Source organism: Neopsephotus bourkii, unplaced genomic scaffold (genome assembly GCF_033783945.1).
Source record: "Neopsephotus bourkii isolate Nb327-2 ecotype Australia unplaced genomic scaffold, CSIRO-AGI_Nbou_v1 NB_882, whole genome shotgun sequence".
Classification (NCBI taxonomy): Eukaryota; Metazoa; Chordata; class Aves; order Psittaciformes; family Psittacidae; genus Neopsephotus; species Neopsephotus bourkii.
Window position 1 is genome coordinate 3240362 of NW_026901376.1, and position 27443 is coordinate 3267804.

The 27443-nt window shown below is 36.9% G+C and overlaps 1 protein-coding gene across 5 annotated transcripts in view; it reads right to left on the reverse strand.

Annotated features, from left to right (window-relative positions):
* Positions 1-1915: 1915 nt before the first annotated feature.
* The window catches only part of TRRAP (transformation/transcription domain associated protein), a 102726-nt gene continuing 77198 nt past the window's right edge, over positions 1916-27443 (reverse strand). For all 5 annotated transcript variants that reach the window (XM_061357079.1, XM_061357081.1, XM_061357078.1 and 2 more), the window contains 11 exons: positions 26527-26728; positions 24785-24949; positions 22225-22315; positions 20883-21082; positions 19892-20153; positions 11906-12131; positions 11145-11362; positions 8382-8566; positions 6519-6722; positions 5379-5573; positions 1916-3177 (listed from right to left, as the gene is read on the reverse strand). In XM_061357079.1, coding sequence (XP_061213063.1) covers positions 2893-3177; positions 5379-5573; positions 6519-6722; positions 8382-8566; positions 11145-11362; positions 11906-12131; positions 19892-20153; positions 20883-21082; positions 22225-22315; positions 24785-24949; positions 26527-26728 — 2233 coding nt within the window. In that variant the 3' untranslated portion in view covers positions 1916-2892. The remainder of the gene's footprint in view (positions 3178-5378; positions 5574-6518; positions 6723-8381; positions 8567-11144; positions 11363-11905; positions 12132-19891; positions 20154-20882; positions 21083-22224; positions 22316-24784; positions 24950-26526; positions 26729-27443) is intronic.

Below are 27443 nucleotides of genomic sequence, written 5' to 3' on the forward strand. Positions count from 1 at the left end.
CCACAGCAAATCCTCTGATCCACGTAAGAATTATGTTAATCAGAAAAACTTGATCTTCATCTAAATGCCTGCATTCCAAGTCTACAAACGGATCAGCCTTACCTGCCATCACACGGCTATGATTAAGGGTCAACCAGTTGGCTATCATTCCTCTTTAAACTTTCAGGGTCTGAATGCTTACCGTCTGCTTCTGATGGACCTTACCTGCTACTGGCTCTCCCAGACTCAGGGAAGAAGTAAGCAGACACCTGGGAAAGTCATGACTTGCTTGATGAGAGTCCCTTTGCTCTTGTTAAGGTCCTCAAACCAACAAACAGGAAAGGCAGCAGTGATTCAGCTGGGAAAAGCTTGGTCCATCACACCTAGGAAAATAATGGAAAAAAAACTTGCCTGGAAAAGCCTTTAAGTGAAATAAGTGCAGAGAAACATAATGCATTACTGCAGTTACAGTTTGAGTGCATGAACAAGCATTTCCAATTCACTTTTAATTCCAAAACAGCTAGGATTAGATTATTACAATTCCTACACAGAATAAGATCAATCTATCACTGTTCCTTAACATCATGCTATATTTTACAATGAAAACGCAACATTCATTTTTTTTCAGGCTTTTTGCTCTAAACCAGACATTTTTCATAAACTCATTACTGCATGCTTACTTTTCATTGATGAGAGCTAAGAGTCAAGCTTTCTTTTCCATTTACAAGTCAATAATATCTTAACTTCTATTTTCAAAATATTTTATTTTTCTTGCTATATTAGTTATATTCCAAAGGGGAAAAAGAATGCATTGAAGTGAGAGTGCAAGGTATCTTCATTTTTCATACTAGATGGACTTGTTACTAGTCAAAAAGATGCAAATTCATAAATTAACCTACCAAACTATACATTATCCTATATATTGTGCTTAATAAAGTGATGCCTCCCAGCCAAGCATACAGTAAAAACCTATTTAATACTCAGCCTTCAAATGGGCTTAAATCCATCAACAATTTTGAGTTCACATTACAATCATGGCTGCAAACCCTTGTATCTACATACATTGCACTTCTGTCTATCAGCCTCACCTCCCTCTGTGCCAGGTTCAGTGCTGCTCGTGGTGCATAGCAAAACTATCATCTTGGGTGAACAGTAGAGAGGGCCATGTACCCCTTCATAATGTTGACACTCAAGTTTGTATCAACTGACTGCTTCAGCTGACGGCTGCAAAGACGAACAGGTCTTTCTGAGACTCTGTAAGAGCCCCACTGAAGCATGTTGCTTTGTTTTTAAATAACTGACTTGTCTATAGTCATACCTACCTGTTAGCTTGCTGGTAAGCCCACCTACCAAAGGAATGTCATTAGACTGACTCAGAAAACCCTCTTGTATCACAGAGAGTACACTACTGAATGGTGGTCATTAACTTCAATTATGCCTCTCATGTTATGAAATCTCTAAAGAACCTGTTGTCTGCTTATTAAAAAACAAAACAACCAAAAGCAGACAGAGGCATCCTTTGCTATAGTAGTCATGATCATCTTTGTCTCTCCAGGAACAGCATCCCCTAACAGAATTCATCTGCAGATAAAGTCTTGACCTCTGAACAATTACTTAAAAGCTCAATTTTTTGTAGGCAAGAAATAGACTATTCAGTTTAAAGACAGACTTTTAGAAAACATATGGTTAACACATTAACTGACTAGGAAAAAAATACTATACACTGAATGAAGAAATTTATATTTCCTGTTCACAGCTCTTCTGTAAGCAAATTCAACACCATACTTGAGAACATCACATCCATGTCTCGTTAATACAATTATCATCCTTTAAAATAAAGGCCGGTTTCATATACTAAAGATTCCACCTGCTCTTGATACTTTTCTATCTAGTCCATAGTATAATATTTAAAATATTTTAAATAAAATGAATACCATTGAGAGTTTTACAAAATATTTATTTTGAAAAAATCACTCTGTACAAATTTAACATTCTCAACACCGAAGTTTTATAAAAATGCTAACAGAAAGACAAGTGAAACATTAAACTGGTCTTTTCTTAAATTACAAAGAAACAGATTCATTCCAAAGAAGCTACTGTAATTCTAAACATGAAAAAGAAAATCATACGATTTAACTTTTTTTTAATCTATTACAGCCAAACACATGTATCCATGGATGCCTTTTTCCATCCTTTTTATAAACTCCCCCCCCCGCCCTGTCCACAACAAACCAAATACTCGAAATGGTTTACACTTTCACTGTACATAGCTTGCGCTCCAAGAAAAGCCAGCACAATTTGATCATCATTTTCTCAGCGCTTAACAAAAAGTTACCTCTATACATTTGGTACAAAATTCTCTGTACAAACCATCTTCGCTCATGTAAATTTGAAGCAAACTTAAAGGAAGAGTATTTATTTGTGCCTTCAATTTGGTAGAATGAAGGGACAGCAATTAAGTAAAATTTCACAAAGTAACATTCAGTAACTGGGAATACTGTCTTTTTTAATTTTTTTAAATTTTTTCCTAGTAATTACTATGGTATAAAAAAAATTATATACTGCAGCTTATCAGGAATGCCAGACCCTAAATCTAACAGTGCTAGGTTTATAGTCCTCATCATAAAATAAGATTTTTCTGTACAATATTTAAGTTTCCTCTCTTCATTTTTAGCTATTTGTGAAAACTGTTGTTGCATATTAAACAACCGTTCTTCAACCGGAGGAAACGTCCCCTCATGAAATTAAAAGCAGTGAAATTGTCCTGTGACTGTAAACACAATTAAAAAGGAGACTGACAAAATGCAGTGTGGCAGGTAAGCCATGGTCTGGAAAGCTTTTTTCACATTTTCTTAACACAGTATGTGGCTCACACCACAAACAGCAGCAAAAAAAGCTACCGAAAAATTCAAGTTACAGCCAAGGGTGCCAGGCAGGATCCATACGACAGAGATTATCCAAGCTATTTGCAGCTGCTACCAGAGTGTTGACTTTGCTTTCTCCTCCTTCAAACTGAGCAAGATTATGAAGTCGAGTCATGATAGCAGTAACAGCTTTTTGAACTAGTGAAACCAGCTGCTGGCTGTCCATGTTTTCGGGTTGCCCAGCTGCTGAAAGTGGAGAGGAAGTATCCTCTTGTGTTTTTTTGTGCCATGCAATTATTTCATCCCGTAGCACAGTTTTTAGGATGCCATCAACCTACATGAAGGAGAAAAATCAGACTGTTATATTTAATCCAAAGAACCATCAGGTATTACAGAATAGTAACTAGATTTTAGTCAATACCATTTTGACACTTCTGGTTCAGCATTGCAATCTCAGTGTTTTTAAGATGAATGTGGCTTCCAACTGTCTTTACTATTTCCTCTCAAGGTGTTTCTTTTCATAAAAAGCTTTCATCATGAAAACACATCACGCCTCTTAGATAATTGAAACATCACTTAAGCTGTAACATATATTAAGGTCTTCATACATAAATGCAGTCATGTACATTCTGTATCAAGATGACTCCACTAAATTTATGACTTTTCCCACACATACAGAGAAGTCTTGTGCAAAGATTAAGAGTGCTTTGCAAAGCTGGAGTTTTTCTGCACAGGGATTACACTCTCAGGGAACACTGCTTTCTCCAAACACGGAAAGAACACTGACTGCAACATACATACCTATGCATTTAATATATATACACACTATATAAATATATAGGTGTATATAACATGTGTACACATACGTATCTACAGGCCATTTCTACCCCTGGATGGAAAAAATGCCTGCAAGAAACGGTTGCTGTTTTTTCTCATCACCAAATTGAGTTACTGACATTCATCTGTGAACTTCAACACTCCTGAGGTCCTAAAATGAACTTCTAGGTAACCAGTCTGAGTCAAATTCCCTGTCTGCATGTAACAAATAAAACATTTCATAACACATATAGCTATTAGGCCAACATGTTAAATATATTTTATGGGCATTTGTAAAAAAGATAAATGCAGAAAACGTTAAAAGCATTTCTCTGTAGTCCAAAAGACAGATAATCTAAAGCAGTAATCACCAAATGTCTGAACTGAGCTGGGCACCCATCACTCCAAAAAGAATAAAGGGGCACTTGTTCTCTGACCTTCAGAGAATCATAGAATACCTCAAGTTGGAAGGGGCACATAAGGATCAAGCTCAACTCCCTGTTCCTTGCAGGACTACCTAACCATAAACCATATGAATAAGAGTGTTGCCCAAATACTCCTTGAACTCTGGCAGGCTTGGTGCTGTAACCATGTCCATGGGAAGCCTGTTCCACTGACCAACCACGCTCTTAGTGAAGAACCTTTTCCTAATGTCCAGTCAGAACTTACGCAGTTTCATTCCATTTCCTTGTATCCTATCACTGGTCACCAGAGAGAGAAGCTCAGCACCTCCCTTCCACTGCCTCCATTGAGGAAGTTGTGGTCTGCAATGGGGTCACCCCTCAGCCTTCTCTTCTCCAAGCTGAACAAACCAAGCGACCTCAAGTTCTCTTCAGAAGTCTTGCCCTCAAGACCTTACACAATCTTGGTTGTACACAACCGATCTGTACGCATTCTTAATATGTGATGTCCCTCTTATACGGAGGCACTCAAAACTGCACACAGTACTCAAGGTGGAGCTGCATCAAATCGATGTGGCATGTCTAAGTGGGCATGCATCATTCAGATGTTGAAATTACAGGCTATGTTTAATCACTTGTTTGTGTGTAATAGACATGGGTTTGTAAGGTAAGATGATGAATTATTAAAAATATATTCTACACAGCTTTCTGCATTTTAGATAAAGACTAAAATGCCTTTAGGATATTTTCCATCTTTTATAACGTAAATAACTCATACCATAGCTACAGTACATTCTGCACAATGTCTTTCTGGTGCAAATTGCTTGACTAAGTGCAAGATGCCTCATTTTTTGAAAGCATTAGAATTTAAAAGGAAGCTAGACAATTTCTTCAGAAAACTACACCCTGTTAAGAGCTTGAAACCATCAAAGTAACAGTGTATCTTTAGCATTCTATTCCACTTATAAATAACCAAAACACATTTCTATTGACAGATGATTATGAAGATTCTAAATGATGTTGCATTTCCCATTTTACTGTTTAACACTGTCAAAATTCTTAATGACTTATGAGGCTAGAGCACTGAATTAACATGTTTGGACAAAGACTCAAAGACAGAATTCCCCCTATATTCCTCCTATTCTTTCAAGAAGGTAAACTGCAAACGTTTCAGCTGGCATTTGCGATGATCTTAGGCTAAGATTTAAAAACAAGTAAGTATTGTGCAGTTTTCACTTTAACCAAGAAAGCACTGTTTTGTTTCTAAATTGCCAAATACAACATGCCTGCAAACAATCCTTTAAAAAGCTACACAAACCTTAAAATTTGGCTGTGCAAAGCAGCGAGCTACTGCAATCATAGATGCAGTCAGTGGACCAGACACCCCAATAGTGGTAAGAAATTCAGAGATGTTTGGTGTAAGCCGGAATGGAACTGGACGATTGGCATCCAAATCTCCAGTAGCATCATTAATGTCAAAGCGAAAGTAAGCTACATTTAGCTTGCCAGTATCCTGGATTTAGAAACAAGATGCATAAAAGTAATTAAAAGAACATTCATTTCATTAATGAAACCAAAAGAAGTTGGATTTTTATTTACCATTAATACTCAGAATACAAATGTACTCCCAATAGCTTTTCACTCTTTCAAACAGGTTTAGAGCAAAAACATTAAAATTCAAGGCATGCAAAGTCAGGTATGTATTTTTCTCAAAACTCCTTGATAAATACACATTGCTGTAATATCAAACTTAAGGAATAGCTTCTTTTGTAATATGGTCTATAAAGAGTCATATGGACAGACACATCTCTGCGCATCTCAGCTCTGGGCAAGCATTCTCTGTGCATTGTTCTCTTAGACTAAGCATCTGAACACTTACCTAGAGGGATTAAAGAAATTTAATTGCTATACAGAGCATATTCCTGCATGCATTAAAATGGCATTAAGACTTTAATATATACCACCTTCGCCCTACTAAGGTGGCAAGCCTCATTTAAAATGTTGGGTTAAAACAGAAAAATCACTATTAATAGGAGTTGCAGCTTGACATGATGGCAATGCTGAATAGAGAACAGTATTTGAAAAAGTGTATTCCCCTCTATGAAAATGAAGCTCTAAATTTGTTTTTTTTTAATCTGATGAAAACACATATTCAAAGCAGTATATTTGAAGGACAAAAAGAGTGACTTATTAGTCATTGACACGAACAATTCCAATATCTAAGAATGACTTTACAAAGTTCTACATTTTCACCACAGAAGGTAGAGTTGATGTCCATGGAGACTGCAGTTTAAATTGCTACCTACATGATGTGCAATCACATATAAATGAAAAGCCTACTGACATGCACTGTTGATTACATGTATCAAATTACTGTTTTGACTCATTTCCAAAGTATAGCCCAAATTTCCATCTGATCAAAGACAACAGCATGCATCTAGAATAAACTAACCCATACCTGGGCAATCTGCAGCATTTCAGGGTTGAGTCTATTTAAATGAAAGATGAATTCTGCAAAGCCAATTAGGGCTAGCTGAATAGTGAACATCTTTCGGAAAGTCCAGTAATCGGTGGCGTTGGGGAATGTATGCAGAGCCCACTCCTTCAACATGCTGCGCGGCACCATGTTGCTCTGCACTTCTTTAAGTATATCTCTGAGAACCTGCATAAATATTAGTTGAAAGAGATCATTTTTAATAGATTTCTTACCAACAGACAAATCTGCCAAGAGCAACTACAAACTTCTCTCAACTGCTGTATCCCATTTCAGGAAAAAATATCCTGAAATTGAATGCTTTCAATCCTACACCACTGCCTCATTTCTCTGGCAAAACACAGAGTGTTTTGTTAGCCCAGCCTCTGCACAGCTAGGAAATGCTTTTTATCTGAAAAAACTAAATCTTTAATAAAACCATATAAGCATGAGACCCGCAAACAGGCATGTCAGAAAACCAGAGACTGAAAAACCATATAACCCAATTTAATGTGTCTTCTATCCAAAACTTTAAAGAAAATCAGAACTGAGCTATAGAGACATTCAATTCACGATGCAGCATTTCGTTACAGGAAACTAACAGAACATACTTCACTGTTTTCTACCTTCAGTGAAAGCTGGATAAGCATTTTGCAGCAATAAAACAAATCCCTTTAATTAAAGCTAATGGCAAGATTCAAAACTGTACATGGGACTACAAAGCATGCAACCTAAGGATGGCTCTCTGCATGGTTTCTTCATAGGGTAAAAGGGAAAGGATGTTTATTACTCAAGATAGGGAAAGACTGTGCAAAGTAATTTCTAACATATATTATATTACCAAAAAAGCACCTCAAAAATACAAAAAGGTAAAAGCTGAGAGCTGTATTCAGCCATTTCTGTCAGCGTACACTATGTGAGCTTTTCCCCTACATGTCAACATTTGCAATTACCAAAATATTTAATTACTGTACCATACACTAGCCTAATTAATTCAAAAAAGATGTAACGCTAGGATCTGTTCTAGGACACCAGAACGCATGACAGTCATACTGACTTCAATTAAATGGCTGTTAGAGAGTTTCATAACCTGAAGGAAAAACCCTCAAAATAGAAACAAATGTTAGGTAACACTTCATTTGATTTTTAACAAAGGAAGCCTGAACAGATACTGTCTCTAAACCATGCCTGCATGTATACCATGTATTTTCTGATAGCTATATTTAAAATGGGACTGGCATTTTGTGTAAGAATTTGCATTAACCTTGAGATAAAAAACATGAAACAACCTTATTTATCACAGTTGGATGTTTGATTGAGATAGGGGAGAGAGAGCTTTGTTCTTTCTGAGTACTATCATTTATTAGGGTGCGATTACTCAACTGTTTCTATTTGAGTTAGATGAAATGAATCCACTCACAATTTAAGAGATCCATTAGAAGAACTTGGGGAAGCCTGCCTCACATAACATGCTGTAACTGCTTATGTAAATTATGAATGCTGTTTCCCATGTTATCAATTAATTATTTTCAAAGCACTTTAAGTAAGGACCAAAAAGCAATCAACACCTTGTCTGTTTTCCCTTGCAGTTACCCAAAATAACCTAGAGTAAAAGAAATACAGCTTTTTTGAAGCTTTCGAAGATAACCTAAAACACCAAAGAGATCTAAAAGTTCCCAAGAATACATTAAGCAAAACCAAAGTGAACTCCGAAAAAATCAAAATGCCACCTCTGCACATATATGCGTCTCACATCTAATGAGAGGTGATGAATCGGGGCAGGGGATATGGGACACAGCAGAGACCTCAAGAAAGCCCTTGATTAAAATTCATTATACACTCTAATACCTGATGGCTAGCTTGAGTCCCTCGTGCTTGGACCGTTGCCAGTCTGTCATAGTAACGAGAAATAGGGTTGTCATGTTCAATGCCTTTCTTGGCACAGCGTTGCTTATAGATCTCCACCAGGGAAAGAGAAGAGGGATTGTCTTCAACCAAACGCATCTGTGGGGAAACTGCTACAACACGGGGGACTAGGAGACATTTGAGAAGGGTGAGAGGGGACAGTGGTGGGGCAGCGAGAGGGAAGAGAGAGCAAAAGAGAACAAAACAGTTAATCCATAACCCAAATACTAAGAGAAGAATTAGCATACAAGTGAGATACATTTCAGCCGATGATCACAGTCGTATCAAGAGAAATTTTTTATTACTACATTCACAACTAACTCACAAGCTCTGTTAAAAAGAACAACAGCAGATTTTTGTAACAGAAACATCAACTATATTAGTAAAAAAATATTTAACACTTGTTATTCTTCCTACTTTTCTTTACCTGCTGAAAAGAGGTTAATATAATTCAGGTGCAAACAGGTTTGTAATATTCGATTACATGATACTGGCATTATGTCAGTAAAAATGAGTCTGAAGAACAAAACTACTTAGCTCAATAGGGTATTTAAAGTGATTCAGAAAAAGTGGAGGAAAAAATCTGAACATAGTTGAAGAATAAATGTTTAAATGACGCCACTTGAAAACAACACAGGGGAAACACAGCAAAATATTCAACAATAAGAAAACCTAAGGCAGTGAGCTTTTCCTTGGTGAGCAGTAAAGTTGCAAAAAAACCTATTTGCACTTTCATGGTGCTCAACAGATGTACCATCCTACTGAGTCTTATGTGCATCCCCACCCACATCAAAACAGGGCCTCTTCATAGCCAGCTTTTCCAGTGACACTGTACTGTTTGACAGAGACCTTCCATTACCACCAACACTGTTCTCTCAACATTTCCCTCAGAAGCTGTAACAAACTCAGAAATATAGGGGAAAGTTGTTTAAATGCATTTAAATTTTTTGATGTGATTTCTTCAGTCTTAAAGAAGAAATGCATTCTGCAGAAGGGGTGTTAATGAGCTACTTCTGGTGTGCTTTCATTAACCTCTGGCAGCAGAGAAATGGATGTTCTTTAGGTTCTTCCATATAGCATCAAATCACAAGAACTGTTTCCAGAAATAGTATAGTTTAAAAAAACGCTTTTTGAAGGAAAATATGTTACTTTAGTATACAGAGGGTATACTTCTGTATCAGTGTCCTTGTTTTTCATAGTTTTAAAGACTGTTTATTGCACTTTTGTTATTTTGGCCTCAGAGTGATGCAACATTGTCTTCACATATGTAGAGATACTGACCTTTTGTTATAACAAATCCTTTGGCTTGGGTATTTTTGCCTTTTTAAAGTTAGAACTCACATATGCATTTCTAGCTCTGAAAGTGCTAGTTGTATCGTCTCATGAAACAACTTCATGTAAATAGACACTATTAGCCCAAAAGGGAGGACCAAGAAATATATACTTTTTCAAAAATCAGAGCTCAGCACTTTGTAAAAGGACAATAGCATAGCAGCAACTTTGTCTGTCTCTTTGAAGAAAGTTTCCCTTACCCATAATATATTTCCTGCTTACCAATCAAGGATCATCAGAACTGAATAATGCAACATACAGAACTCATTTGTATGAAGTTATTAAGTGACCTTCTGAAATGACAAGTATTATACATTAATATAAACTAGCTACTCAGTTTAAGCTGGAACTTGCCAAAAGCCTTAGGATCTGGAAAACAAAGGGTTTCACTGTTTTAAAGTATCGGAATCACAACCAGACCAAGTATGTTGCCAGGCAAGACTCTGATATTTTCTGTTTCTCATTTCATGAATGAATTATTTATAATCAACACATAAAAAAGCCAAGATACAAAAGGAGAAAGAATTTTTCAGCCTTCGTTCACTGTTTGTTTCGAAATGCCTAAATGTGTGACCCTTTTATTAAGTATTTTGGCAATTTCTACACATGAATAATGCTGGAAACCTCCTTGACTCTCCTCACTAAGGCCTCCCTACCATTATGATTGTTAATTCTGGGTTTTTTAAGCTTTACTAGGTGGTGCTGTTGGCAAAGTGCACTCTCCAAACCAAGTTACCTATTACAAGATCATAGAAGTGCACTCAACATGAGTCCTGCACCAAGTATCTAGATTATGAATGGATTTTATTCAGCAACAACCAAGCAGTCAGTATATTCCTGACAGCAAACATCACCATGGATATAAAAAAATTACAAAGATATGTTTTCGTATCAAAGAACTCAGAAACCATTTATCAAATTCAAAGCTCTACAAAAAAATTCTTTTTGTGTTATGTGGAAGAGGTAAAAGAAATTCAATATTCATACACTGCAACTTGGGAGAAAAAGTTTTGTTCTCTTTCTCTTTGTTTCTAAATGCTTGTTCTGAAGTACACGTATCCATTTCCATAGCAACACCTCCAACAGGCATGTCTCTGCCTTATAGGTGTTATTCACAACTAAACTTTACACAGCAAATGATGCGTGTAAGCTCTTCTAAAAACATCCTAGAGATCCCATGCAATCAGCTTTACTTCTTCAGAGGGGTGCTACAATGCCAAAAAAAGGCTTAGCACCTAGACAGATGCGACTTTACCTTCTGAATATTCAAACCCTTCAGTATCAGTGATTAGTAGCTGTCAAAAAATTTAACAATTGCAATCTTTGAGTACAACATACATGTAAAAAATAATGTAAAATCTCTTCTTTCAGTACCTGTAAAAAACAAGTGTCTTTTTGTGGTTTCTTTCCTTTTCTCCAAGCAGGGGTTCAAAAGTCGAAGAAGCTGTAATACCCGCTCTTCTCTACGAGACTCTGTCAGGCAAGCATCATTCATTACCAGGTATGGGTAAATCTTTCCATTATGGCCTCGGATATAAAGTCTTCTTGCTGCAGTATTGTGTTTCTGAACTATCTCCACTCTGGGCATAAACCTAGTAGGAAGAAAGGGATAATAAAGCACCTGAGCAAATCTCCTCTGGTATTAAATCAAATCAAACAAAAACCACCAAAGAAATAAGGTAGTGCAACTGCATTACAAGGTTTTTACAAGGTACAATTCTATTGCCCAGCTAGCCCATGGTTTCTATTCTGTAGTCAAAAAGGTCTTCTGCTATTCTGCTTGATTTTTGTTAAAGAAAGAGTGCTTGAGCAAAATCAATCATCAGATCAGACCTTTATCACTCTTTTGAACCATAGTACCTGTATTGACTACAACAGGAGAACTCATCTCAACGTCTACCAATATATGAAGCATACTCATCATGTAACAGTACAGTTGCTTCCTGTGGCAGTGTAAAATTACCAGAGGAGGATAAGATAAAAAAAGGTGTTATTCCAAGGTACATCTCTATATATGTAATTTGTATATATGAAAGGTACAAGACATCCACTGTTGCAAAGTGAAGAGAGGGAGAAGGTTTTCATTTTCTTCTCCATTTTCAGGATTACAACTACCAAAGTGCATTTTAGGTTACCTTGCTATCTTGATGTAGTAATGGGTTGGCTTTGGCATAAGGAATTCTCCAGGTATTTCTACTTCTGCAGTTTGAGCTGAAAAATTACTGAGAAAGCGGCACTTTTCTTCTATGAGGAAGAACTTTGGAAGCTGTTTAGTTTTTGCCTCCAGAATTTTGATCCATTTCTTCAGTTTAGAGATCAGATTGTGAAGTTTCATTGACCCTGGCACACTGAAGTCAAAGTCTAAAAAAAAAAAAACAACCCAGAAAATATACATAAATCTCAGCAATTCAAATTCTTTATAGGGTATTTAAATGGTCAAGTGTCTGAAGTCTTGAGTTTTCAAAGAGGTTCTTCTAGCTACACACCCTCAAGCAAAATACACATTCAGCACACACAGCTGTTATGCAGAAAAGCATCATACTGATGTCAAATACTATAGGAAAAGGGAAAGCTACTATCGGCAACTCACACAAAAAAGCAAAGCATATATACCAACCAAGTCCAGCAGAACAACATGGCTACCTATGAACCCTAAACACAGGGAAAAACTAGCATGTTCAGAAAAACACAGATAAGAAAGAAGACTCATTAGGGAAGAGGCAGGACATAACTGCTATACGATCATACACAAGCAATAACACTTTATCAGCTGACGCTGGAGGATAGTAAATCATACGATTCAATAGTGCAAATCAAACACACACACAGAGCTGTCCTACCTTCAAAAGACAGGCTCTGTAGAATATTTCATCTCTACAGAAAATCTTTAAGTGAGGTCCTAAAATGCTATATAACTTAAATCTATCCAAATCTGCTACCTCTTTTCAGTACACAAGTCTAAAATATTCTCTGTAATTATGAACTTCCCAGAATTTTTCCTTAGTCATGCAAACATTAAAAAAACATACTGTGAAAATCTTAAATACTAACACTGTATTTAACTATCTGTAAACTGCAACCAGAAAGACTGCATAGAAAGCAAGGAGTAATAAACCAAATTACCAGATCATTTAGTAAAAGAGGAAAAGTAGGCTTATTTCACAGACTAGCACTATAATTTTCAGCCTGTTCAATTCAAAGTGATTTACTTATTTAAAATCACTGAAGGCTTTTTAAAGTGGATGAAAGAGCCTCAAAACTGAGGATACAATGTAGGATCTGTGAGCAACTGCAAGACAAGTAGTACATTTACTATTACTATTACTCTCCTATTCTATTACTATTATTCTCCTATTCTGAGCTGCAAGAAAATTCTACTTATTCTTTCCTGGCTCCTATAACAATTGCATGCCACCACAGGAAGAACAAATATGACAGCCTAAGCAAAAATGACAATATTATGCAAACAGCCTGCTCTTTCCTTTGCAACATAACAGTATTGCAGTGTGGAACTACCTCCTCTAGCCCACATGCAAGTGAAGTAACAACTTTCTCAAGGTCAACATCTGGTCTTCAATAAATTGTGAAAATCTGTAACAGAATTCACTGCAACATCAACCATTTTCTGAGCCAACACCAATGCCCTCTTCCCAACACTGCTTTCACTAGAGTTACAGAAGACAGCAAATAAATAAATAATGAGTCTGAATCATGCAAAAAAAGAGGGGAAAACGAATAAACCACGAACATGAAATTATGGTTCACCACTTCAGTACGGTAACAATGAGAGCTGAAGCACACTCTGTAAGCAGATAAAGTAAACCTCCTAACTGTAAACCTCATTAGTTATAGCATCCCAAATTGTGCAAGTTAACTAACAGACTTGAATTTTTAAAACACATTTCTATACCACAGCCTAAATGATGCCATTTTAAGCTTAACACGTTACAGGTGAAAAAGCAACAACAAGAAAGAAACAGAGAATGTTGATTCAGTATTTCTGAGATCTTCAGCTACACCAGAACAGAATCTTCTTTATGCTTCAATAGAACAGGAAGTTAACATAGTCTCAGAAATGAGTTTTACACTTATTGCAGAATCTATGTTTCACTATGTTACATACACACAGTATTTTCCTACATTAACAAAAAAACCCTCCAAACAACAGAACAGTCATGAGTCCTGCTCAGAGGACAAATTAATTTTGCCACATAAATATGCCCCAAGCATCTATCTGCAAGTATGCGAACAGTGAATTAAGTACACACACACATACAGGGCAACTGCTGCATGCTAAAGTTTTTTCAACCACAATTAAAACCACTCAAAACTCTGATTCTCCACCAGACTTACTCCTACAAACAAGCTTAGCACATTTGGTCTTTCAACCAGAAGAGCCTGTATCATCCCACACGTACATTCTTTTTCTCTAAGTTCTCCTTTATGTGCACAGGAGTACACATAATTCAGTTATTACTGAGTAAACTAGTGCAGCCTATGATTCCTTTCATTTTACTATTCTGTTAGTTAAAAAAAATATGAGAGAACATATAACCCAACTTATTTCATTGTGTATCCACAATACACTGATATGCTAACATGCTTTCAGTGAAAGCCTTTAATCTACTATCCCCAAAACAGAGAGAAAAAACCCCAAACATACCAAATCCTTTCTACTTTCATAAGAAAGAAGTCTATGTTGAAAAATACAGTTACATATTCATGGGTGTTAGAAACTAGTATAACTCTGTAATACTCTTTTCTTTTTCTACCTGGTAGGGGTATTTGCAATATTACTGTAAAACACCCTTATTATAATCCCAAGCCTACCCTCTAGTGAGCAGCAGGAGTAAATCAATTCATGAAAGTGGCAAAGTTATTGAATCATTTATCTCCCGAATCTCTGAAGTTCAGGAAAATATCCCCCAATTGCAACTAGTTGTTGTGCTAATGGGATCCACCAAAGTAGTAAAAATATGCATCACTGTATATCCCTTACAGAAAGAAGAAAAAAAAAGAGCCATTTTGTTCACCATGAGAACAGCTCCAGTGTGTTGAAATGCCTGGTTTAGGATTTTTGTTGTTCTGTTTCCCACTAGCAGATGGGAAAAACAGAGTTCAATTAGTCTTTTTGCTCATGTCACACAGAGCCCATCTGAGAAGAAAAATCATTTCAGCTCAAAGGGAAATACAAGTGCAGACATTATGTGTGTATGACATCTCTCTGCTTTACACATATCTTAATGTATATAAAAAGTATTTTTTGTTTCAAACAATTTTTTTCAGTACTTACTAGGGGATAACACCTTCCTTAAGCTAACATATAATGGTCTAAAAAAACCTACTACTTACATCATCTTTTTCCTAAAGAGAAGAGGAAGTTTATCTCATCTTTGATGGAGATATTCACAGAAGACCATGATAGAGACTGCAACTGAAGGAGCTCACTCTCTTCTCAATGGTGCTAAAGATCCTTGTCACTCTCAATGAAAGGACAAATGGGGCACAATCCCTCTGTCAGTAAGACAGACCTAAAAATTTTAATGGTTCTTAACTCAATTAGATAAAGGTGACTTCTTTTTGAATGAGGGCTGTACCATCACTTTTCATGAAGTAGCACAAAAATACACTTCAGTTAACAAAGTTGGAATACCAATCCCTCTTTCAGCCCACAACCCGACCTACACAATGACCAACATGAACATAGCATTAAAGAAACAGAGAAAATACCTACAAACTAGGACTTAAAACCAAACAAATAACCAAAAAAAAAAACCCCAAAACAACCCTTCTGCTACCTGTGCAGAAAACAGTCCTAATCAGTTCAAAGTAACAGGCAATGAATGCTTTAAGAGCAAGCAACAGTTCATTTGTAAGATTTTAAAGATTATTCTGACCATAGACAAAGTCTGATTACACTTACGAGTTGATAACCCAAGGACCCTCAACTGTAAAGCCAAGACACCATGTAAGCCGAGACATCATGCAAGATGCACTTAAAACTGAAATGTAAGCTTAGCTTCAGAGAGCAATTCTTTATGCATATGATACTGAAGAAGATTGAGAGAGAAGAGCTGTCTTGCTTTTAAAGTTTCAGACATTTACAAGCTCTGTACTTTCCCAGAGGTTCATCTTAATCACACAAGATCTTTAGGAAAGCACCAAGAAACATGAAAAAACTCAGTGACAGGTAAGCAGAATACAAAGCAGGAATTCTGGTTTACAACACAGCTCCAGAAAACTAAGACTGGTAAGTCCAGACCAAGGTCAAATATACAATCATGTAATAGCTAGGGCTGGACAGTACCTTGAAATCACCTAGTTCCAACCCCCCTGCCATGGGCAAGGACGCCTCACCTTACCCTAACCCTGACCATGGGTGACACCATGTCACCCAAGGCTGTGTCCAACCTAGCCTTGAAACTGCCTTTCTTTGGGCAACCTGTTCCAGTGCCTCACCACCCTCACAGTAAAGAGCTTTTTCCTTGAACCTAGGCTGAGCTTTCGCTGTTTAAGTTTAAACCCACTCCCCCTTGTTCTGTCCAAATTCTTGATCTGGATTTTCTGGATAACATCCTGTTTACCTAAAAATTAGAAGGGCAGTAAAGAAACACCTACCAATGTGATGCTATGCTCATTCTTGACAAAAGAAAAAAAATCATTAAAACAACTGAGAATTTTGAACACAGCTCTTTCCCCTGCCCTCTCCCCACTTTTCAGAGACACACTCGGACATTGAGAAGATTCCTTCTGATTACAGAGCTTCCATTCACAGCAAAGAATTCATTGTGCTGGGTGGCAAAACTTAAGAAAATTATCTTACCCATTCAGGGTATACTTTGGAATTTTCCATTCCTATTCAGCTTGAGTGAAAAAATGGTTGCAGAAAGAAGCCAATCCAAACTCTAAACTATCATATGTCCACAAAAGAACAATGAAGGCAGTTTTTCTCCTCCTTTCACTGCTGAGAACGCCCTCAAAGGGAGCATTTCTCAGCATTTTTCTGTTCTTTGATATCAAAGGTTTAGCAGGAAAGAAGGAACAAAGAACAGATAGACAAAGAGCTCTGCATCTGAAGTTCCAGTAAAAAAAAATAATTTCAAAGTAAAATTTGGTTTTAAAACATATAACATTAGGATGGAAACAAATGACCTTTCAAGGCTTCAATGGTCCAGACTGCTGCAAAGTACTTAGAATTTAAGAAATGGTGTAAGAGCCCGCAGTGGCTCCAAACAAGAATCAAGACACAACTCAGATGTTGATGGAAATGATTATGCAACCAAACATAGTTGAAAGTGTCTATAAAACATAGCTGCCAACATTAATCTGGTAATAATTGAAGACAAGAGTTTACTCCAAGACAGCTCCTCAGCTTGGATACTTTTGAAATGGAAGGCAGACACTGTAATTATCTATCCATCACCTAAATGCAACTAGTGCTGAGAAGCAGAAAAACAAACATGAACCTTGTATTGTGATACAAAGACAAAGTAGGCGCAATTTACAAATGGTTTCTCATAATGCTAAAGCAGCCTTTGCTATCTTCAGTACAGTAATTACAATCCTATTCATTTATTTATGTGCATTTACTCTTATTATAAAATTAATAAAAGCCATATTTTCATTTTGTGTATAATGAATTGAATTACAAAAATGTGCAAGTATATTGATTGGCTTAATTTCTTCTGGTTTCCCACACTTCATTTGTTAATGAAAACACTGAATTTATTCATTAAAATAAAATCAAATCAAATCTAGATCTAAGCAAAACAATTATTTCTATCCCACAGACATTCGTGTTTAATCAGACTTTAACATATGAACTCTTCAACAAAAAAATAATTACTCGTTATTAAACTGAAGTTTACTGAGAAATTCATTGCATTTCCTGACTTGACCCGATTTTCACGTCCAGGGCTATGTTGTTGTTCTGGGTTTTATATGTTATTCTATATAGATTAGATAGCAAACCTGAAAACCTTACCTGCCATTTAGATACCATAAAGACATGTAAAGATTATACATGAGCATGTAAACCCTGAAAAACCTCTCAATTTTTTGTTTTAAATGAAAAACTGTAACTGAACCGTAATTAAAGTTTCTTAATCCCTAGATTTCTCTAATACTCAGAGGAAAGAAACCTTGACAGACCAAAAATAACTTAAATCCAACAAAACCTGAGCATATCAACAACACTTACAGCAATGAAAATTTGACTGTACTACTCCTGCACTGTACAGATACATAAACCATTTCTAAAAAGTAAAAACTAGTCCAAATCTGTATTTCATGTAGACTATTGCAGTTGGAAGGGAGCTACAGTGATCATCTAGTCCAGCTGCCGGACAAATTCAGGGTTGACCAAGTATTAAGGGAATTTTTCAAATGCCTTTTAAACACTGTCAGGAATGGGGCATTGACAGCCTCTCCAGAAAGCCTGTTCTTGGGTTTGACCACCCTAATGTCCAGTCTGAACAGCTCCTGATGCAGCTTTGAACTGCTCCCGCACATCCTATCACTGGATACCAGGGAGATGAGACCAGCACTTCACTCACTTCCCCTCCTCAGGAAGCTGTGAGGTACAATGAGGTTGTCCCTCAGCTTCTTTTTCTCCAAAACTAGGTAAAGCCTAAGTCCTCAGCTGTTCCTCATAGGACATGCCTTCCAGCCCTTTCACCAGTTTTGTTGCTCTTCTCTAGACACATTCTAGTATCTTCTCATCCTTCTTAACCTATGAGGCCCATAAGTGCATGCAGTCCCCCAGGTGGGGCCACACCAAGACTAAATACAGCACGATGATCATCTCTTGACCAGCTGGTTATGCTGTTTGATGCACCCCAGGATGTGGTTTGCCCTCTGGGCTGCCAAGGCATGCTGTTGACTACCACTGAGCCTGTCAACCACCATGCCCAGATCCCTTTCTACAGGGCTGCTCTCCAGCCACTCCTCTCCCAGTCTATACTTGTACTCAGCGTTACTCCATCACAGGTACAGAATCTAGCATCTGAATTTGTTAAATTTCATGCCATTAATCATTGTCCACTGATTATTTCCAGCCCCACCCCCATATGCTCCCATTAAAGACACACAGAAGGTTTCTACTACCATTTCACTCCCTAGTACACTTCATCCATTAAAAATTTAATCATATGGTTCAGGACTTTCATTATCTGCTGTCATGCAACTGTTGCGCTTCAAAAAGGACATCATGCAATACACAGCGTGCATAAGATATGTAGGTCATATCTACAACTGAGTTGCTTTCACAAGATTCCCATAAGCTCACTTATTTTCACAACATTTTATCAGTGAAATGCCTGAAAAAACACTGCAAGTCTACTTGTCAAACTCGATCAACCAGTTATCTTTAAGGAAAAGCTGATACAGTTTAGATAGGAATTTATGCAAAATTCAAAATCCTGGCAATCCAAAACACTGATGCCAATCAGTGTCACCTTCTGTCATATATACTTGTGTAGCTTTAACACTTTTCACCAAATGTATCAAAACCATGCTCTACTGTACATGAGCTTCTCTAAGAATTCTAAATCGAATCAGATACTCAGACATGTAACTCCACTGATAAACAGAAAACAAATGAAGCAAAAAAGCCACTTCCCATAAGTATCTTTTTTATTAGATCTGATTAAAGTTATTGATTCAATTTACCTAACAATGATGTATATTTGTGTAATAGGATTTTTATAAACTTGTTATCCAAAACACTAAAGTCATTTTCCTCATCAAAAGTAAGCTGGTTTGAAAGAGTTTGCATAATATTGTCAGGTTGGAGTTCTGGGGTGAAAACGTCATTAAGTTCTGGCATCACTGTAAAACAGAAAATCATTATTGTCCCTTACGTGTAGCAGGCAGTTCTATATAATGGCAAAAATATTACAGCGAAGTAATCTAATTTACGTTTAAACCCATATGTGAGTTGACCACAGTTTCGGATTTGGTGAATGACAGAAAGATGCTCTATTCCATGTTCTCTCTCAGGAAAAATACAGGAAAAACAAAAAAGCAGAATGCCTTCACAGTTGAACTGTGGGGGAAAAGGGAGGAGTGGAATTTCTCTGGGAATTAAAAGTAACATTTAATAAAACAATTTAAACATTTACCTGTTGTAAATTGTCCTTTTAACTTCTGGAACACGGGATCTTGAGCCGTCGCCTGTGCTCTCCTAGCTAACGACTCTGAGGCTGCACTAGAAAACATGGTGGACACATTCGAGACATTCTCAAGACCTACTCCAAAGGTGCTGACTAGCTTCTTGACAAAATTTAGTGTATGAGGAGTGATTTTGGCATCTGAAACGGCTCCACTTTTCTCAAAGGCAACTGAATAGCACTTTGCCAAGCCCTGCTGCAGTTGTCTAAGAACCTAAGTATTAAAAAAGAAAGACAAAATAGTCAGGAATATTAGGCCTTCTGATTTGACACTGCATTTTATACAGTAAAGTTATCCTCTCAGAAACATTTACTTAAAACTCCATTTTTAGACTGCACCAGAGGGTCAGTCAGAATGACAAAGCTGATTCTTATCAGCACTGCAAACACACTGAACAGTGGAAATGCTGCATCACAAAGTACACCTCTCTTACAACAGCAGCTGAGTTTTAGATTTCATAGTTTGTGATATATCAGAAAATTATGTGCTATTTTTCAAATAAACACTGTGCTAGGTAGACAGAACACAGTAGCCTGACACTTTGAGAAGCCAAGAATGAAAGCAGAGTGGCTCCACCATCTGCTCCCTGTTATAATTCAAAATTCAGACAGTAATCACCACCTGCCACAGACACCAGAACAGGACAGAAACTGGTAATCATGAAACTTAGAGTAAGAATATAAATTTTCAGTTAGTACAAGTAACAGGTTGAATCCTAGAGGCATTCATCAAATGCGTAGTTTAGAGAAACCTCTGTATTGCTTCCAGAAATAACCAATCTCCTTAAAACTCTCATCAGAACAGTCAGTTTACAAATACGCTAGTTTACTAATAAAAACAAATAGGTATGTTTTAATGTTTAAACTTATTCTAGACAAATGTTTTGTAGTTAGCTTTTCCATAGATGTTGCATACATATGAAGGTGTATTAAAACCAAATACCTCTTCGTGCCAATTCTCTCTGAACCAGACCATCTGATCTACAATGCCTTCCAGAGAAGACAAAAGTGTTGGATGTAATTCTCGCTGCATGTGCATAATCCTGCTGCATCGCCACATTGGTGCAGTGGCTCTGATTGGCCCAGGATCTGAGGCGGAGTGGGACTGATTTCCAACTGAACTTGGCTGTTGTTGCCCAGAATCTGGAAAGTGGACAATTAAGAAAAAAATAAAAATTATCTTTCCTGAACTTGATACATGCCTGCATGAAACAAAATAAACTGCTTGAGAAATTTGCTTTAGATTTGCATGAAGCATTAATCATGTATTACCTACCAAAATCAAGAAAATATGCTTCTTACAAAGAAAACTCTACTCCAAATGCTATTCAGTAGAACACTCTTCCTAAAGCTAGAGCAATATAAACTCTTCAGAAACACACAGGAGATGTAGCCTCAGCTTTTACACTACCAAGTCATGCTCTTGAAGTAACTAATTCGGTTTCATATCCAATCAATTTAAACCATGTTTTTTTCCTCCCCTTCCTCGCCTTTTTTCCTCTCCTGGGATTCCCAGGAAATCATAAATCATATGGGACAAAAGAACAATTAAATTCTGTGCAATCATTTGGTGTAACAATTCTAAATAGGACGTGGTTTTGGGAAAAAAAAAAAAAAGGAAGATCTTACTCATGTACATAATTGTGCAAGTTGTTTCTGTTCTCCCCACTCCCAGACATTCCTTCAAAGCCTAAACTGATTCTATTTCATGTAAACTTAAATGTTCATTTTACTTGAAGATTCACTGTATAAAGTTATTACGGAGACACTGAAGTACAGATTATTCAAAGAAAGCAGCTCATCTCACTTGAGTTGCAGGAACTCATCTTTTGGTTACATTACTTCTAAAAGCTTGACTCATTTGAAAAGGAACTGAATGTTGCATGGTTCATGCTTGTAATCAACATTAGCCTAGAATGTCCTAAAAAACTTTGATGCCTTTCTGCATTTGTAATCCAAGAATTTTTTACCTGCCCACCAATTCCTAAAGATAAAAATCCAGTAAAGAACATGTGATACTCAGTAAGTAAGGTAATATGAGAACCAAGGAGATGAAACTCTGCTTCTTGGTGAGTATTTTAGTCAAGAAAATTCAAGACAGCTCAAGCCATCTGCAGATTTAATTTTACAGAAACAAATGCAAGGAGAGTTTATCAAGAACTTTTTTCCTTAGACTTGCTAAATTGGTATATTTTCTAGAGAACCCATTTTCCCAGTAAAATCAGGTGAAACTCAAACCAGTAAGTTACAAAGAGGCCAAACAATCTGATCATTATCAAGCTCACCACTTTTGTAGCGTTCTCGTTGTTCTATCTTCAAAGTCAAATAGAGGGTTCTGATAGGGAAGTAGACAGCTTGGGGATAGACTCTTCCCACCTATTTGGAGACACACATACACATATTTCTTAGTCAAGGAAAACCGATTACAGATCAGCTCAACACATACAGATTCACTCTGTAAATGAGTGAAATTCATAACTATCAGCTCCTTGTTTTAAATAACAGCTTAGGGAAAACTAAGAAATCTTTAGGTTTCAGTAACAGAAACCTAAAAAGGATGAAACAGTAACTCCCTGTGCACACTGTTAAGGCATTACCTTATCAGGGCTTCCAGATCATATTGCCTAATAAACCTGGAAACAGACAGAGCACCAGCTGGGCCAGCTCAAAGATCTTACGTACATAATGGAAGAAAACCAGACATGATGACAGCAGTTAGTCTTTAAATTAGGCCACAATTCCCAGCAAGCACTGTGACACTTGATAAGAAGGCCCATTAGAGAGCAACTTTACTCCACCTAATTATGGCACTTAATGTAATGGTATACCAATTTCACCCCAAAATAAAAGATTTTGTGGCTTCCATTAAAAAATAATAATAAAAAAGCCAAACAAAACCCACAGCAAAACCTAGAGAGATCCTAACATTCAGCAGCCCCTTTAAAATCTGTAGAGCTCAGTTATCTAGTAACTGAAAGTACCACCCATGATAGAGCACATCTTAAGACATGACTAGAGGCTTTTCCAGCTACAGTTTTACTAAATCATGGATTCTTTCCCCATCCGAGTGCGTATGGTAAGTGGTAGAAATTTTGCAATGGCATTTAACTGTTCAGTAATACGATATTTATGGCAGATTGCTATCCTGACACGTACGCTTCATGCTGCAATTCAAGAGTAAATTGTCTGAAGTAAGGTTTAGGTTCTAGTACTTTTTCAAACTAAGAGTTTTAAGTCAGTAACACAGGAAATTTTGTACTTTTTATTTTATATTCCCTCTATGGACCTTAAGTTTAAAGACAAGATAAACAAAAACATCTGTGATATTTATGAGCTCCAGCTACAGTCAGACTTGTGAGTAGGCACTCACTTCTAAGAACTTTTGTACCCATGTCAACAAATAAAAAGTGTCTAGAACTCACTGAAATAAGTTTCTTCTGTGTGCTTCAGAAGACAGCTGAGCACAGTGTTGGTGTCAGATAATAGAAACTATATGCATCAGAGATTTTGCCTTAGCTACTGTGCTTTCTTAAACTGTTTGGGTGCATGGTCCTTTCAAAGTTTCAGTTTCATTTAATGTAGGGAAAGGGAAGGAAACGTATACAGATGCACAAACAAATTTATCTAGATTTGTGTATCAATGCACATGCAAGCACACATGGACATCTCAACAAAAAGCGACATTCTTGGAGCTTTGAACAAACAAAGATAAGGGATAGTGTAAAAGAAGCTGGCTATCACAGACTCATAGAATACTGAGTTGGAAGACAGCCACATGGATCAAGTCTGTATCTCAAAAACCAGCAACACTACTACTATGAGAAATTCAGCACAACAGTTGTTCTTTGCCATTTTCAAGAAACACTGGAGCATTGCACATGGAAGTGTCCCCTGGGGAACAATCTATTGTAAGAGCTTCCTATGTTCAGTAATGAATGCATTCCTATGTACAGTAATGAATGAACACCAAAATGCTTCCAGGTTGCGCACAAATGAAAACAGAGCTGAAGTTAGACCATGAGCAATTATCATCCCTGAAAACACAGTGTTTGAACCCTGTTCACAGTAAACAGTAACAAAACACCACCTAAAAGCACACCAACAGAAGGATGTCACTTCTTCTCCCTTAGCCTACGGACATGCTTAAACTAGCTTTACACTGAGATACCAGTCTTTGTTCTGCTCTTAGATTCTGCCTCACAGCAGACAGTAATAAGCAGTAAAATCTTGAAATCCCAACGCAAGATTAATCAAAACTCCTATCTGCCAGTTCAAAGGTACACATACAGGAAGTCAGTTTCTTCATCTAACTCCCTAAACCTTATCCTTGTCTAATCATTTGTCACGCTAAACTTAAGTGAAAATTTATAAAGCCCTTTACAAAGGTAATGATTTCTGAGGGTGACAGACAGAGCCTTGTTTTCTCAAAGTCAACTCTAGTAAAAACCAAAGCACTAACGAAATAGTTTGCCTTTTAGTCACTAAAAGCTAACAATTCTTTATCACTACTCCTACGTTACAAGCACTTAACTACATATTTCTAAATGTGTTCTATAATGTTCATCACAAAGCCGCAGTAAACATGATTCCAGAGGGAAAGCTATAATGCCTCATGCACATATGGCACAAAATTTAACTGGATTTAATTTCATTAAGTAACACTTTGTAATTTAAAATATTCTACTTAGAGACAGAAATTACCATTTTTTCGCTCATCAACAGTCACAAGCAATCGCATTTTTAAGGCCTGGTATTTTCTTATTGTGCTTTGAAAAATATGTGCATCTCACCTTGAAAACAGGTATTACATACTATAAAAAAAATAATCATTATTATCATTTGTACCTGACTAATGAGGTTCAGAAGGAGTTTGCCCTCTGAGCCAACTAGGCATGTCAGCAGCTGTGGAATCCAGGCCAACCACTGAATGGGTGGGACTCCAATACAGTACTTGTCTACTGCATCTGCTAAGGTGTTCTTATCATCATCAAAACTCAGCAGCCAAAGAACCTGCAAGAGAATTTCAAGAGGACATCTCAGTGCTTAGAAATCAAAGAGACAGCAATTATTATGTTGCACAAAACCCCACAGATATTTTACTACTTTTTTTTTCCTCTTGGAAATAATATTTAAAGGATGTATTTTTTACATCCATTATCCCTAAATGTAAGTGCACTACTTGCTATGAAACAAGACAGAAAATAACAAAAGAGCATGACTGCATTCCACAGATTGTTTGGGTTTTGCTTTGCCAGTGGGTAGAAAATTAGGCATGTTTATAGAACCTAAATAAAATAAATATAGAACCTAAAATAAATAAAATATTCAAATAAATTAGCTTAAATGCAAGAACATGAGCATTTCTTTGAGTATTTTTAATTATTTTAAAGCCCACCCCAAAAATACTTTTTCTACAGTTTAATTTAAATGAAAATACATTAAGGTCTAATTAAAAATCACTAACAGTTACGCAACCAGAAAGGGAGAACAATAAACTTCAGAGTGGCATTGAGCCTACCTTTAATCTAAAAAGAAAAATATTTTCTGCATTTGTTTCCTGTTCAAAACAGATGGTCTCCCATAGTCTGATATCATTTCTTACATTTTCTTCATCAGAGAGATTAAATATCCCCAAACTGAGCTTGTTTTGGCTGAAATTTTGTTGAATTACGAGACAGAAAAGGCTTACTTTGAATAATTTTCAATACTGAGGTAAAACTTAATGTGAATTATCCATAGTAATGATAATTTTCAATACTGAGGTAAAACTTAATGTGAATTATCCATAGTAAAGATACAGAAATAAAACTATGGTACTTTTTAAAGGACCAAAGGATGCCTTTCTGCAAGTAAGAATGAGGACGATCGAGGGGTTGGAGCACCTCCCATATGAAGATAGGCTGAGAAAGTTGGGGCTCTTCAGCCTGCAGAAGAGAAGGCTGCATGGAGACCTCATAGGAGCCTTCCAGCATCTGAAGGGGGCCTATAAGGATGCTGGGGATGAACTTTTCATTAGGGACTGTAGTGACAGGACAAGGGGTAACAGGTTAAAACTTAAACAAGGGAAGTTTAGATTGGCTATAGGGAGGAAGTTCTTTACTGTTAGGGTAGTGAGGCACTGGAATGGGTTGCCTAAGGAAGCTGTGAATGCTCAAGTGTGGTCAAGGCCAGGCTGGACAGAGCCTTGGGTGACATGGTTTAGTGTGAGGTGTCCCTGCCCATGGCAGGGGGCTTGGAACTAGATGATCTTAAGGTCCTTTCCAACCCTAACTGTTCTATGATTCTATGATTCTGAAAGTATTTCACCACATTATATAGTACAAATGCTGTATGCAATTTGTCCCCTTTCTCCCACAAAACATTCCCCACCTAAATAAAACCCCAGATACCCCAATGAAATAGAAAATCCCAAGATGAGTTATATGCAGCGACCCAAGAGCAATCATATGCAGATTTTCTGCCTAAATTAAAGCCTTCCACTAGTAACTAGTACTTCTTTAATTGCACAAATCTGGGCAGTGAATATTATCCCAGCCTTTTTTGAAGGGGTGCAGTTCCAATTCTTTTTTTCAGCATCTAGATCTTACCTTTGCTAAGTACTTTCTTGATTTGCTCTCATTCTGATGACGACAGGCATGCAGGTAGCAAGTAATAGCAGAGACACCCAGGTGAAGCTGACGTTCTTTCACAAAGATGTTCTCCAGGTAATCACCCCACATTGCCCATGCTTTCACGAGCACATCATGCATTTGCACAGCTGCAGAAAAAGCTTTGTTTGCTTCTTCAGACCTGCGTCGTGACAAGAAAGAGTATTAGTTTTATGCTAACAAAAGGTTACTAAATTATGTAACACTCAGGTTTCTGCTAGGGTACTCAATTACTTTCTTAATGATATTTTTACATGAAGTTCTCTAGTAAGGTCCCTTATGACTTTTTTGTCTTAGCTTTTCTTAAAGTCCAGCACCTATAAAAGTAAATGCTTCATAATGAAAACACTTTAGAAGTATTTAAGATCTCTAGATACTCCCTGAGAAAACCTAAAAAACTTCAGTGCATTACAACTGCAACCCAAGCAATGACACTGCGAGAAAGAAGAACGAATTATAACACAAGAAGAGCAGCAGCAAATGTATAAAAAAAAAAAGTGCTTCTCATTGAGCAAACAAGGAGTAGGAAAAAGCAAGATTGGAAGATGTTACATTATCCTTCTTTTCATCTTACTTAACCATTCTCCCACCAAAGCCATGAAAGGATTTACAATCAACATGATCTGCAAAAAGTCAGTTCCACATCCCCACATCTTTAGGATTTTATTTTTCAACAGGAAAAGTGAAGAAATATGAAGGTTAATCACGCGGTTCTTGGTAACAAAAAGATGATCTGTTTGCTACTTCTGAAGTCTTCTCCAGGTTTCCTCAAGTGTTCCTAGTCCAAGATTTGGCACAGCTCATCCCAATATATAAACAGCCCTTAAATCCATGTAACTTTTCAGGCGTAACATGAA